The 14,944-nt window shown below is 42.1% G+C and overlaps 1 protein-coding gene across 8 annotated transcripts in view; it reads right to left on the reverse strand.

Moving 5' to 3' along the window:
* The window catches only part of NHSL1 (NHS like 1), a 258,786-nt gene that overhangs the window by 12,889 nt on the left and 230,953 nt on the right, over nt 1-14,944 (reverse strand). For 5 of the 8 annotated variants that reach the window (XM_074948505.1, XM_074948507.1, XM_074948509.1 and 2 more), the window contains 2 exons: nt 5,289-8,744; nt 4,590-4,719 (listed from right to left, as the gene is read on the reverse strand). In XM_074948505.1, the coding sequence (XP_074804606.1) occupies nt 4,590-4,719; nt 5,289-8,744 (3,586 nt within the window). Of the gene's footprint in view, nt 1-4,138; nt 4,191-4,589; nt 4,720-5,288; nt 8,745-14,944 lie in introns of all 8 variants that reach the window. The other 3 variants (XM_074948506.1, XM_074948508.1, XM_074948512.1) reach the window with 2 other exon arrangements.

Below are 14,944 nucleotides of genomic sequence, written 5' to 3' on the forward strand. Positions count from 1 at the left end.
ATTGAGCAGAACCCATAATCAGCATGGACGCATATCCTCTGGAATGGTGGTTGAAGCATGAAGGGACATATGATTCCTTAGTGCATCTGGCACGTAAATACCTTGCAACGCTGGCTACAAAAGTGCCATGCGAACACCTGTTCTCACTTTCAAGTGACATTGTAAACAAGAAGCGGGCAGCATTATCTCCTGCAAATTGTAAACAAACTTGTTTGTCTTAGCGATTGGCTAAACAAGAAGTAGGACTGAGTGGACCTTTAGGCTCTGAAGTTTTACATTGTTTTATTTTTGAATGCAGATTTTTTTTTTGTACATAATTCTACATTTGTAAGTTCAACTTTCATGATGAAGAGATTGCACTACAGTACTTGTATTAGGTGAACTGAAAAATACTATTTCTTCTGTTTTTTACAGTGCAAATATTTGTAACCAAAAATGAATATAAAGAGAGCGCTGTACACTTTGTATTCTGTGTTGTAATTGAAATCAATATATTTGAAAATGTAGAAAACGCCCCAAAATATTTAAATAAATTTTATTCTATTATTGTTTAACAGCGCGATTAATCGCAGTTAATTTTTTTAATCGCTTGACAGCCCTACAAAAAATATATCGGTCCAGTGTGTCTGGCATATATTCTTTAAAAACATGCTGTTTATTGCTCATGGTTCCTTTAGGAGAGCTTAGGGATGTAGTTTTGTGACTTTTACTTTGGAAATGTACATAGTCATGCATGTTAACAACACAAAAGATAAGTTTGAATAAAAAGAACTAGATGTTATGGTTTTAGATAAAATGATTTTAAAAATAAGAATTTAAATGGTTAAAATCAGGCCTTCAAGATAAATGGCAGATATTCACAATGCTGTTGGTGCTCTATGACTCCCATCTGTTTGACTACAGATCCAAGAGCAGACAAATTTGCTAACTTACAACATGAAATTTATCTTTGCAGCTAGAGGGGCTACATGATTTTAAATTTAAAAATGAATACTATAGAGAAAACAGCAAAAATCAGAAGAGCCTAAGTGTGCGGGAACTGGATTTTTATTGCCCGTTTTAACATCATTATGGAGCTTATATGCTTGGCACCTGTGGACTAAGTAAGAATACATATAAAAAGTGTATTAATGCTGTATTATAATACATATAATATCACCAAAGGATTAAAAATGACTCTCAGCACTTGTTGCAAATGCAAGATTTACACATCAAATTACATGTTATTATTTACAAAAGGACTTGTACAATACAGACCATTCCCCTTATTAAAACCATAAATGGTACAACCCCATGTACATCTAAGGACATTCTGATGCAATGTTTCATCCACATTTCTGCCAGAGGCTGAGCTTTCTCCATGGCACGCTCAGATGCATTTTGCATTATGGCCTACCAACAGAAAACGAGATGCCAAAATACAGTACATTGTCTAAGCTTGAGGCAGCAAGAGGATGTAGCCATATGATATCGGGAGTACTCTCAGGACCCTTTGTGTTGGAGGAGTTCTGGTGCATCCTACCTATTACACACCTGTAGTCAACTTATTGTGTAACTGGTGTAATTTTCAAATGCTGCTGCTTACATCTTTCTAGCTGAGAGAAAAGTGCAGTGCTGGCACCTATCCACTGTGAGGGAGGACAGGCAATATTAAGGAGTATAAGGGGGGGAAATACTGTAAGAGTGTAAGACCAAGACCTGGTCCAAGACAATCTAAGTCAATCTCTGTGTCAGGGCCTACGCAGCCAGGGAGAATAATGCTTGAATTTTAGTATACGCATTTATATGTTATACAGGGGTAGCTTTAGTGACCCCTATATAGAAGTTGCCTCACACTTTCCACTTATAAAGGATTATTGTGATCTTGTCTTTAAGAAGCTCTTACAGCTCCACTGTTTGCAGCCTGCCTTGGCTATTTTTCAGGAAGAATCCCAAGAGTCTAGAGCAGAGGTGGGCAAACTGTGGCCCACAGGACCCTCCTGCCTGGCCCTTGAGCTCCCAGCCGGGGAGGCTAGGCCCCGGCCCCTCCCCTGCTGTCTCCCCTCCCCTGCAGCCTCAGCTCGCTGTGCTGCCAGCGCTCTGGGTGGCAAGCTCCTGCTGGGCAGTACAGCTTCAAGAACGGCCGGCCAGCCTGCCCCAGTGCTCTAGACTGTGCAGGGGTGTGGCTGGCTCTGGCCGAGTGGCACAGCTGCCAGTCCTGGTGCTCTGAGCGGCATGGTAAGGGGGCAGGGAGGTTGGATAAGGGGCAGGCAGTCCCGGGGGGAGGGGGGGCAGTCAGGAGACAGGGAGTGGTTGGATGGGGTGGAGGTTCTGGGGTGTGTGTCAGGGGATGGGTAACGGGGGGGGGTTGGATAGGCGTGGGAGTCCCGGGGGCATGGGAGTGGATAGTGGTCGGGGGAGTCAGGGGACAAGGAGCGGGGGGGGGGGGTGTTGAATGAGTGGGGGGTTCTGAAGGGGAGCAGTCAGGGGGCGGGAAGTGGAAGGGGGTGGGGGCCAGGCTGTTTGGGGAGGCACAGCCTTCCCTACCTGGCCCTCAATACAGTTTTGTAACCCCCATGTGGCCCTCAGGCCAAAAAGTTTGCCCACCCCTGGTCTAGAGAGATGCCTTCCCCGTCTTCTCCGCCATGAAATTCCATTCAGATTTGGCTGAAATATAAATGGTTAAAAATGGTCTTTTCCCTTCTCTTTCTTAGGTTTCTTGGAGAAATTGTGGAAGGCTGCTACAAACACTGAACACTCCGAGTCCAGGCTCTCAAGCAGCTGCCAAAGGGACACATTTGCAGTTTCCTAGGCTGAAGCATGCTCAATGAACACTGAGTGAGTCAGAGGAGCACGCTCAGTGTGGTTGGCATGGAGCTCTGAGGGTATGCAGTATCCTCAGTGAAGATGGAACATTTGCTGCCAGCCCGGAACATGCACAAACCAAGATTTTCAGAGGTTTATTATTCAGCCAAATTTCACAGGGAGAGTAAAAGGCACATCTCTAACCTAGGCTGAATTCCTTGCCAAATTTCAAGTCCCTGTTCCAAAGCATGGAGACATGGGACCTTCTCAATGAAAGGGGAGGGAGGAAGAAGGGGGAGCGAGAGAAGAGTGTTTTAACATGGCCAAAGCAATCTTATTTTTTCCTAGTCTTGTTCTCAAACAACTAAACCATTTTTTGCTCAAACTTTCCTGAAAATTCAGCCTGAAGCAGACACGTAACATGGAAAATTTCAGCCCTAGTAGTTAAAGTTTAGCAAAATTATAAGCAACTGAAAACTGGGGTCTTTTAAAGAGAAGTCTCAGGTAATATTAACTATAGGCATCACTGCCAGCTCTATTTTTTTTTTATATTTTGTGTATGTGTGTGTATAGATATATCTACACACACAAATATACACACATTAATTCCATGTATGTATTCCATACAGAGTTGTGTGTATATAATATAAAATATTGCCCTCAAGAAACCAGTATTTCCTTTGTACAATAATTCTTTCAGCTTCAGGCATTATATCACAATTTTCTTTTTTTAAGGGATATCAAAGAGTTAGGGAAAGCCAACGTTGTGATATAATGTCTAAAATGGAGAGGATTATTTCACAAATTAAATAATAAATGCGTCCTGAGTGTCCTGATTCCTAGTCATATGCATTAGCCACAAGACTTCCTCTTTTCTAATATTTGTGATGGAAAAGCCACACAAACTGTGTGCACAAACTGATTAATTACACTCCTAGTGAGTGCAAGTAAGCAATTACAATGACCCTTTGGAAATTTGGCCCATATGTGTTTTGAAGAAAACTACATGGCCATAAGATGGCACCATCACCCCACACATTCCAAATGCAAGTTCTTCAACTGTTTCAATCGTAGGTAATTTTTTTCTGCCTACTTGCTGGGTTAAATGGTGTACCTGCTTCTCACTGAAGTGTTGGGTTTTTTTTTTAAATCTAAAAAAAGCTAAATGAAAAATCAGGTACCTATTGAGTTGGGGTTTTTTTTAAACAGGGGAATGATGCATGGAATCTGTATTGCAGTCTTCATTGCTAAACCAGTTTGACACAAAATACCCCACTTCAGACTGGATTATGGCAAACTATAATCCACACTTGTCATATGTTTTTCCATATGACTAATATATTATGTTACTTGCCAGTTTAAGCCACGCTTGCCATGAAGCATTAGCGTTGAGCCTCTGTCCCAAACTGCACCATATAACAGCGAAGGAGAGTAAAAGGGATGAAGGGGAAAGGGAATGAAAACAAAAAGATACACAGAGAAAGCAAAAGTAAAGTTAATCAGGCAGATTAAGAATAATACAATATAAACAAGGTGTAACATGACATTTTCAGGGGTCAGGAGATTTGTAGGGTTATCAAAACTGGTTTAACTGTGAGCAATTTTTAATGTGGAATTAGTTAAATATTATTATAAAGCAATAAAATGCACGTTCTTGTGTTTATTACTGATTTCCTACTTCAGATATTTACTAGAAAATAAAGAGGGTTTTGTAGTAAAAACAAAAATGATCAAAAGTAGGTTTCTTTGGAGGAGACTATTAACTGAATTGTGAGAGAGTTAGTGGACGGCAACTTCTGCAGTACCTGTGAATGGCTGCAAACAGATCCTCAGTAGTTCTCGGTCTAGCTGGCGTTGCCACTTCCTCATTCCCTGCCCTGTAACTGTTGCTTGGCAGTGATGAATTATTTGTTGTGTCTGTCTCAAACACCTCAGCTAATCAGAAGGAATAAAAAAAATACAGATAGGCCGTCACCGGAGTCCCAAACTGCACATTATCTGCTAAAGCATCCCTCTGCATTCTTCACTACAGTAAGTGAAACATTGAAGGGAGGTACTGAACATACTGTTTTCTCAGTATTTCTCTGATTTCACAATTTTGGGGGGGGGGGGGGGGAACTGCAGTGTCTGAAATGCCTATGTTTGTTTACATATACACAGCACAAAATTACATTTTAAGATTTTTTTTTTAGGGCTTCAATTAAAACTAGTCACCGAAATTCTTCAATCTAATCAGGTTTTCCTAGGATTTTTAAAACAGATGATGCAGTTAATAAAATACTGCTTGTATCTCCACTGCTTTTCTGACTAGAGGGTAAGACGGAGATAGAGACTCTTTATCAGGGATTAATCCGAGCCCTGTAATTATCCTTATGATTTTTAGTCTAGTATCACACCTGCCTTTCTATGGGTGAAAATTTGAAAGCTATCACACTCCCCCCGCCCCCCCATCATTAGTAAACTAGCTCTTGCTTCTCCTGAAGGATAAAAGAAGAGAGACTTACCACTTTCATCCTCTTGAGATAGATATCTGTCAGTGTTACTACTGTCGTCTCCATTGCTGTCTGAACTGCTTCCTTCATCCAAAGTGGTCTGCTGCTCCTGCTTGGGAGCTTCTTGAACTGGTGATGCAGCAGGCTGTACCATACAGACATTGGTTTCCACTGTTTCAAAGAAGGTGGAACCAGCAGCTCCTCCCTCAGGAACCAAGCTGCCCGAGTCCATCTCATTGGAACTGAGTCCATCTGTAAGACAATTTTTTGCTTCTTCGTAATGTGCAATCTCTCTCCTAGTTGGACTTGATGTGCCTCTGACAGGATCACTCACGTTAGCTATTTTTTCTGCTGTAAAATCTAGCTGCGGAGGTGGCACAATGAGGAACAGTTTGGGTTTCTTCGAAATAGGAGGTGGCTTCTTGTTTGGTGATATACCCTGAGTCTTGCTCGGAGACCCCGATGGCACCTGAAATGGTGTACTAATAAGGCCAGAGTGAGATTTTTCATTCTGCACAGGAGACTGAGGTGCTTCTTCAATGTTTGTTCCTGATACATCAGCTTCAAAGGTTTGTATTAGACCTGCTTCATTTCCAGGATTTTGACCACTGCTGGTCTCAGGTGCACTGTCACTGAGATCTGGAAGTGAACTCTGAGGAGGAGGAGCTTGAACTAAGTTTTTGAAGGAAGGACTATGAGTTTTCGTTTCTTCATCCAGGCTAACACTGAGCCTTAGTGAAAGAGATGGTTTTAGAGGAGGCTGTGGTGAGAAAATTATAGTTGCTTTTTCCTGAGGGTTGGCTTCAGAAATAGATCCAGCTGATTGTTCAGTCTGTGCGCCTGTACATTTTTTCACAGACCTCAGCTGTACCATTTGCAGTGCTTTGGTGGTTATTAAGGGCATTACAGGCCTACTGGAGTCTTGCTTGTTGGCTGGCTGTTTCACTGCCTTGTAGCCAGAATCATCCTGATTACATTTCTTAAAAGAATATGGTGTGAATTTAGTTGCATCTTGTGTCAGTTTGGGGTCAAGAGGTGGTGCTGGTGGAGGTACTACATTGGGGAAAATGGAGGAAGAAGGGGATGGAAGGGGAGCAGAAGGGGCAGAAAAAGGACTGAAGGACGTTTCCTGTGTTGCAGAAGGAAACCATGGACCACTCAGGGGAAAGGAAGAATTTATAACAGCTTCTGGCGGGGGTGGGGGGAAGCTGGGAGAGGCTGGTAGTGGAGGCAGATCGATTCCATCTGCTGGGGCAGGGGGCGGAGGAGGAAGAGGATGATCAGGGAAATGTGGAGGTGTCAGAGGTGGAGGACCAGCAGCATCAGGAAGGGAGGTCAGGGCTGGGTCCAGTTTCTTCATGTTCACACTCCCTTCATTAGATGTATTAGAAGAAAGAGAAGTGGAGGATGAAGAGATGGATACTGAAGATAGCAGAGAGGATTTTCTCTCAGGCACTTTCGGTTTCAACTTGGGTTTCCCATTTGCTGGTGACGTGGATTTTAAAAACACAGGCACCGGAGTCAGTGCTGTGGGTGTATTTGATTGACTAGAATACCCACTAGATGGTGATGTGACTCTGTGAGACTTCTCTGGAGAAGTGTTCTTTGGTTTGGCCAGTCCACTGGCCACTTGGGGCGTAGAAGGCGTAGAAGCCCTTGAGCCGTCATTGAGGTGGCTGATGCTGTAATCATTGTGGGTGGCTGTAGTGCTTGCAGAACGAGCCACTGGGCATTTGAACTGATCGTCTGGCATCCCAGCATAGTCGCTGTAGTAACCCCATTGGTCAGCATATTCTGATTTGATGCTGCTTGTGTCACTCTGTGATGGGGTGACAGTACAGAGAGAGTACATATTTGGAGCTGTTGTGGACATCATGCTGCTACTTGCGCTGACGGAGCTCTGGCTGCGAGAGCGCAGCACCCAGGGATCCTCATAATCACTGCATGGACTTTGGGATGGGGAGCTACCATTTTTGCACGGAAGGTTTAACTGCAGTGAATGTTGGAGGGTAGCGATTAGTGTTTCATCAAGTACCTGTCCGCTTGACTGGGTTTTTTTCTTTGGGATCCTTCTGAGAGAGTCTGTTCTGGATGGTGGAAGAGGTGGCTTCTTTGCCTTTTTCAAAGATATATTTCGTATGAGGGATTTGTCACTGTTGCTTGACCGTTCGTCTTGATTTTTCTTCTCATTTCCATCAAAAACATTAATCACACTGTGCCTGGGGTTTCCAAAACCATTATTACTATTGCAAAGTTTACCTGACTTGAGCCCAGAGTCCATATGCATGGTAGTGTAGTAGCCATCATGGTCCAGTGAATACAGAGAACTTGAATCTTCTTTGACAGAAGTTCTCTCTAGGCTGCTGCTACTCACATTGCTTACAGGAGTGGAATAACCTGCACTGGCATAGGCTGGCTTGTGTGAGGGAGTCTCATCATTTTCTCTAGATTTGTACACCCAGTGCTCTGTGCTGTTTATACTGTTGCTTTGTGATCTGTCCCCTGAAAAACTGGATTCACTCCTGCCATCGCTATCCTGGGAGTGGCCTTGGAAAGGGAGATTGTTTCTACAGCTATCGCTCATACTTTGGGACCAATTCTCCACATTTCCTGGAGTGCTGAGAGATACTGCTGAGTCACCAAGGGAGAGCATCATGGTAGCATTAGATGAGATAGTGTCTGAGGTCTGTGAGTGGCGCGTTGAGCTGCTCTCACTCCAGTTACCACTAGAAGAATGGTGATCTTCTTTCATGCTTACTGCATTGTTGGCAACAGGACTGTCTCTGGGTTTTGTGTAGGAAGGTGAGCTGGTGATTCTACTATCCAATGGTCCAGCACTCTGGGTGGTATGGATCACAATAACTTCTGAAGAGGATGATATCGTGGCATTTGGTATGATGCTGGTTGAATATGTAGCATGAGGAGAGACTACACATGCTGGGCTTGCAGCTTTTTCACTCTCATAACTTCTCACCTCTTGGGACTTTGGCCTTGGCAGCGTCCCAGTCCTAGGGTTATTCCTTATATGGACCACACTATTATCAACCTGCAACTTGCTTATCTGGTGTGACAAAGTGCCAGTGATGTCTTCTGTCTGGTTAGAGATGCTCTGCCTTTGTTCTAGTGACTGCAGAGACACTCTTGCTCCAGGTCGAGGCAGGCTATGAAAACCCATGTCGTTATTTAGGCGAGAGACAAATATGACCCCAGCGGAATCACTCATCACAGACATGTTTCCAGATGAGCTGGAGAACTGTGACATCTGGGCCGCAATCCCTTGTCCTTTCTGTGCTCGTATTCTTCTCACTGAAGGGGGCACAACTTTGACTTCCTCTGTCTGGCAGCTGGTGTCCTTGGTTTCAGATCGCTGCATAGCAGAGCGGTAACTGTCTAGTCTCCCTAATGTGGAATAGTGATCTGGGACATACATCGAATGCCCACGGAAGTCACTTTGGCCAGTGCCAACTGCTGGAGTCAAAATAAAACAACAATTATCCCTCGAAAATACAAGTACTTACTTCACTATTTCCATGTTCTTATTAATGTAAAAGACATCATATGTCACATTCATTACTAGATCATTGTTCCCATTGCCCTTGGAGGTTATACAGCTGTGGAAAGGTGTTCGTGCCTTCTGAAAAACCATGCAGTACCAACAAACTCTGCCTATGTATTGTATATTTTCTGCATTTCTCTTCCCATTTTCTTTATTACAAGGGACTGTTAGCTTATGGAATCCTGTGTGTTCCCACTGCTTATTCCACATGACATCTTCTATTTATGACATGATGATAATTTCCACAGCAACCCACTTTGTTACACACCAAATAATACTGCACAACTTCCAGAAGGGAAGCAGCAGGAACAGACAAAAGCCTGAGAAATGGAAATCTTGGTTCTGTGTTAACATCTTGGGAAACAAAGAATAAAGAAAAGAAATTCTTCAAAAAAAAAAATTAAAATCTGCTAAACTGTTTCTAAACACTATTCTTTTCAAAGTCCTTCAGAAGGCACCAGTATCTCTTCAAATCTTTGTGTGGGCTAAAGAATTGACAGTGGGAGGAGTTGTATCACAAATAAAGCAAATGTTTAATGAAAGCAATACAAATAAAATATTCCCTAAATCTGTAAAGGATTAAATACCATTTCCCGGTGGAACTATTTTGTACATACAGTAAAAGAAGAAAACGGGGGGGGGGGGGGGGGGTTTGGAAGAACCAAGAAAAATAATTCAACCAATGATCTTCCAATGACCAGCACCATCAAATACCCACATCCCTTATTTAAAAAGCAAACAGAGGTGCTGAAGACCACTGTGCTTCCTGTTTATGAGGCAAATACCATAGCCTGGGATAAACAGACTTGGAAGTCAAAGGATGAAGAATGTATTAGTTCAAGATATATCATCATAGTTATTTATTATTTGTATTACTGCAGGGCCTAGAAGCCCTCTATACAGCTATTACTAAATCAACAGAAAGGACCATCAGGTTATTATAGATTTATACCTTTATAGGTCTTTGTGCCAAGAAAAAAAATTACCACCATATATATTGTTCTTTAAACAGCATTTAAAACTGGACTGGAAGGGCTCTTAATCCCCATTGCAGTTGTGCTACTACAGTAAATTGCAAACGGAAGAGGCAGCAGAGGAAAGAGTCTGTCTACACTGTCTTTTAAAACCTATTGCAGTGAGTTTCAGAGTCCGCATCTACAGATTTGGACTCTTGCTACGGCACTAAAAACAGCTGGAACAGAGGGAAAGTGGATGCTTTAAAACTCCTGCCTGCAAGCTGCTCTCAGAAATGACCCAGTGGCGTGTCTGAGTTGGCACCCTCGCCCACTATCTGCTTTCTTTCTTATTTGCTAAACACAATTGGATTGGTAGAAGAAGTGTTTTCCCCATTCAGTTTTAAATACAGTTTAAAGCACATTCAATTATTCTTATTCTTGGCATCTATCAGAGTGAAAAAGTATTTGGAGGAGGAGGGAAGAGTATTACTTGGGGTCATACTTCTAAAGGGAAAGCAGCACATAAAAGGCTGAATTTGTTTTACTTTTTCAAAGGCAAAAAAGTAAACTTTAAGCCCTTTTAAGCCCATTTTGTTTGCTCGTGTGTACATTCTTCTGCTCTCATGAAAATGCAGAGTTTTTCTGCTTCAGCCAAGGGAATGAGAAATGAAATTAGATAATTCTTTGCTGGCAAACAGCTTGAAAATTCTAAGTACATGAGCCTATCAGAGCAGACAGACTATAGCAGCCAATCAAGGAACAGATTTGTATCATCAGAGTCTAGTTATTGAAAGAGCCGTATAACAACAATAATCATATTTTTATTATTTGTATTTATATGACAGGGTCAGGGCCCTGTTTTGCACAGTGCTATAAAAACACAAAGGTAGACATCACAAAGATCCCGGCCCCTGTGATGTGACCAGGTGACAATTATTATTAGAGCTAGAGATAAGGAATTTGTGTATGACAGAGTAATAGCAGTTGTGATTGGACAAATAAGACAGAATGTAGGAAACCGTTGAGAATAAACTGCAGTTATGCATCACAGCAGGTATACAGTATCTTTGCATTCTGATTGGCTGATAATTTCTTTTCAATATATATAGATATAAAAAGATAAGCTAAATTTGTTCCTCTACACAAGCAACTTTTAAAAATACATGGAAACACACTTTACATTTGTTTAAAATGTTACACATAGGGAAACTAAATGTTCAGCATAATAATACCATTCACAAAGCAGGACATCACCATAGATGACAAGAAGCTGACCCGAGACAAGAAGCTGAGAATTTTAGCGTGTAAGTAACTGGGACAAATTTATTTACTGTAAATATGCAGGGAAATTTTAAACTGATTGGAACAAAAAAAATCAGGACAATTTAGGGCCTAATCTAGCAGTCCTTATGCACATGCAAGGAGTGCAAAATTTTACTCAAGGTAATTAAAACTTTAGGCCCCAGTACGACAATCAGCTCCATGTAGGCAGATCCCTTGCAATATCCCATGACTTCATTGAGGGTCCACAGTTGTAATAGGCAACCAGTGTGTAGCCCCAGTGAAATCAGGGGCACTCTGTGCAGATGCAAGGGTCCACTCACATAGCTACAGCTGATGGATAAGGCCTTAAAATGTAGGCTAATTGTTTCAAGTAATATATTCTGAAAAGTGTCTTGTTTTTGTTTTTAACGAGAACATAACTTTGAGGTTTTAAAAATTTTCTGTTAAAAAGAAGGACTAAGTGACAAATTGTGAAATTGCATTGGTCTATTTCTGTCCTCAGATGAGTGCACAACTCCCTTCGAAATCAACGGAAATTGTGAGCCCTATCTAATTGCACAACTATGTACCTGTTTCCAGTTCCATTTCTTGTACAGGGACAACAGAAATCCGCAGGAAAATCTGTGGGAACTCACTGCGCCTCGCTTAAAATGCTGTGGGTTAACCCCAGCTTGGTGGAACTTTGGAGAGAAATTTTTGTTGTTGTTTCCCAGTTTGTTTGGAATTCCTCATCAGATGCCAGATTGTCTCTTACACACTTTTATGAAGGCTTTCCAAAAATTCTTAACCTGAACTGTCTTTGTTGCTACAGCTGCAGGAATGTGTATTGTTCAGCAGGAGTTTCTGAGGAAAACCTCAAACCATTAATTGAATATTAAATTTAGAAACCTTTAATAACATGTTGAAGTTATGTCTGCCACTACACCAAATGCTGGAAGATAATTTGAGCTTTGGAAGGATACCACATATCAGCTAAAAGCCCATCTGGTGGCAGAAGTATTTAAGCAGACATCAGCAATTTTTTTTTACAGAAATGAAAATTGAGTTACAGATGTTGCACAAATGCAGTGTGAGAATAATCATCATCATGTCTGGAGGTTTAAAATGGTGGTGCCTAGCACACTGGCTTGCTGATTAGTGCTGTGCACGACCACGTGAGAGACCCTGGGCCTAGCATCCTACCCATCAACCTGTTGCCAGGCTGGGAATTACTGGGACTATTGATCAGGCAGCTCAATTAGGGCACAATTTAAGAGCAAATAGAGAAAACTGATTATCTAAGTCAAGATGGGCTCATATATTTATAGGGTTCCAATCAGAAGTGCTGGATAGAGACTCAGTTGACCTGGGACAGGTTTACAAAGGTAAATACCCCTGTCACATGACAGAGATCAGTATCCCCTGACTCTAGTGGCTACTTCGATAGTCACCAAGACATCTAGCCATTGTAGATTAAGCATGCAGATCTGAGAAAAGAGTTTGCCTTTAAGTCCCTAGGATTCGATGAAATGCAGCTGGGAGAGCCTGATGCTACTCTACAGTGATTACTCTGACAAAGAGCAGCAACAGTTAATTGAGGATCATCACAAGGCGGGACTCTGAGGTAAAACGGGGTGCAAATGGAAGAGATGGATAAGAGAAAAAGGAGTAGTATTGTTGTTACAAAATATTGTGTTTGTTTCAACCAATGTATAAGCAATCTCTCTTTCCAAACCTTCTGTGTCTGGCTGTATGATTATTTCTAGCACATTCACTCTCACTTATCATTCCTACATGTTCATGAACTTAGCCCAACTTATGCCTTACTACTAGGCCTTCTCCAAACGTGGTAAGCTGGGTAAAGGAATGGAGCATGTGCAGTGCCAGCACTATCCCTGTTATCACATGTGAGCAGCCTGAGTCACTTCCTCCTCTATGTTTTCCCCTGGCACTTGCAGATATATAATATCTACACAACAAAAATCAACTTACAAGCACATGAATTTGCACTGGGTGCTCCATAAAGCATCTATGACATTTGATAGGGGGAAAAAAATCCCACAGTACTCCACAGAACTGTCAGCTAAAAAGTGTTGGATCCTTATAAATATCACTGCTTCCTGAAAATATGAATGTTTAATGGATGAATGTCTACTGGACAGGGAATCAAGACAGCTTTGGTTCTGTTCCTTGCTCTGCCACTGATCTAACACCTGACCTTGGGCAAGGTCGTTATCCTTAACCTCTCTGTGCTTCACTTTCCCCATCTGCAAAATGGGGATAATACTTAGTTGCCTCCTAAGAGTGTTATTAACTGTGAATTCATTAGTGTTTGGAATGCTCTTTGTGACCCTCAGATGAATGGTACTATAGAAGTGTAATGGATTAAGCCCAAAACCGAGTATCTCAATGACATTCAGAAGCTGCAGCCTTATCAGAAATACCACCAGTGAACAGCACAAATGCCCAGTGACCCTAAAAGAAATAATATCCTCTCTGAGGACTATGTGGGATATGTATACAGAGAGAGATTGAGAGACGACCAGGATTTGAAATCCCATGGCTTGAGTTCCCTGACACTGGCATGGAATCTATACACATCTGTAGAACCTCTAGTCATCTGGAGTTCTAGATGAGAAGGCAAGAGATCAGGGGCAAATCAAAAATATTTCTATAAGTATACAGCAATTACTTGGGCTCAGGAACTTGGTGGAGTTAGTTGAATCCCCCAGGAAACAAAACACCAATGGATTTACTTATTAAAGTGTAGTATCATTTGCGGTCATAGCTGATCAAAATTTTCTGAGATGATTACCTGGGACTTCACAGGAATTGTTTCCTCTCAGCTGTTGTTTACAAGAAAGAGTTCCAACTATAAGAAGTTAAAAAGTGTCAGTTGGAACATTTACAGTTGGTGAGAACCAAGTGATGTGATCTGCCCTACCAGAAAGCAGGTGCTGAGTGACCATTCTGGATTCAGCTGTCAGACATATCCATCCTGACCACTGATGGGTTGTCACAAACAGATTTGGTGTTTGGGGACCTATCAGGAAACAGATGCTAGAGACAGGAGCCAAAGAAAAGCACCTGATCTCAATTCTGGCCCTTAAAACCACTTCCTTTTAAAAAAAGGGGGAGGTTATTGTGAGACATTCAATTGGACCTTATGTTAAAAAGAGTTGTGAACGCTGTTATTGAAGATGTGATGTGAGAACAGCAGCAATGGATAGAATGGTATGTTTAGAGAGTTTTTTCCCCCAGGACCAGAACAGGGCAGAGGCTGGGTGCCAGGCTGTTCAGAGGCGAAGAATCAGAATGTGTGTGGAGCCTGACAAAAGTTGTGAGGGGGAGAAACAAGCAAGGAAAGAACTCTAAAGCAATTTCCTGTACTGAACCTATCCCTGTTGGGACAAAGGAAGACCTGCTTTGCTTCCCATAATGGAGGATTAGATGTGGTTCCTGCTGTAGGACTGGTGCAGAGATATAGGGAGGGAGCATAGGAGACCTACAGCCTGGAATAATTGAAGTAAGTAACCCATTGGAACTGCTTTGGTGCAGGTTTATGGCGGAAGCTTATCCACAGGCAAGACAGCGTCAGGTCTTGGTAAAGGCAGCATTGGATCAGGTTAGGCTAGATCCCTGATAAAGGAGTCAGTTCAGAGTATGTACACAGTAAGTTAAGTAGGACTGTAAAAATGTGAAAAAATGTTGGTGTCTTTGGTCCAGTCCACAGCCTAGAGGTATAGGAAAAGGAAGGTGAACTTTACGAAGAGCTGAAAAGAGGGGGAGTCTTCCAGTAGATTCTCCCTGATACTTGCCCTTCTGTAAGAGAAAGAGGGGAATGTTCTTACTTCCTGACAGGTGTAACCCAGATTCACCAGTTCCAAAAAGGG

The sequence above is a fragment of the Natator depressus genome, chromosome 3 (genome assembly GCF_965152275.1).
Source record: "Natator depressus isolate rNatDep1 chromosome 3, rNatDep2.hap1, whole genome shotgun sequence".
NCBI classification, from domain to species: domain Eukaryota; kingdom Metazoa; phylum Chordata; order Testudines; family Cheloniidae; genus Natator; species Natator depressus.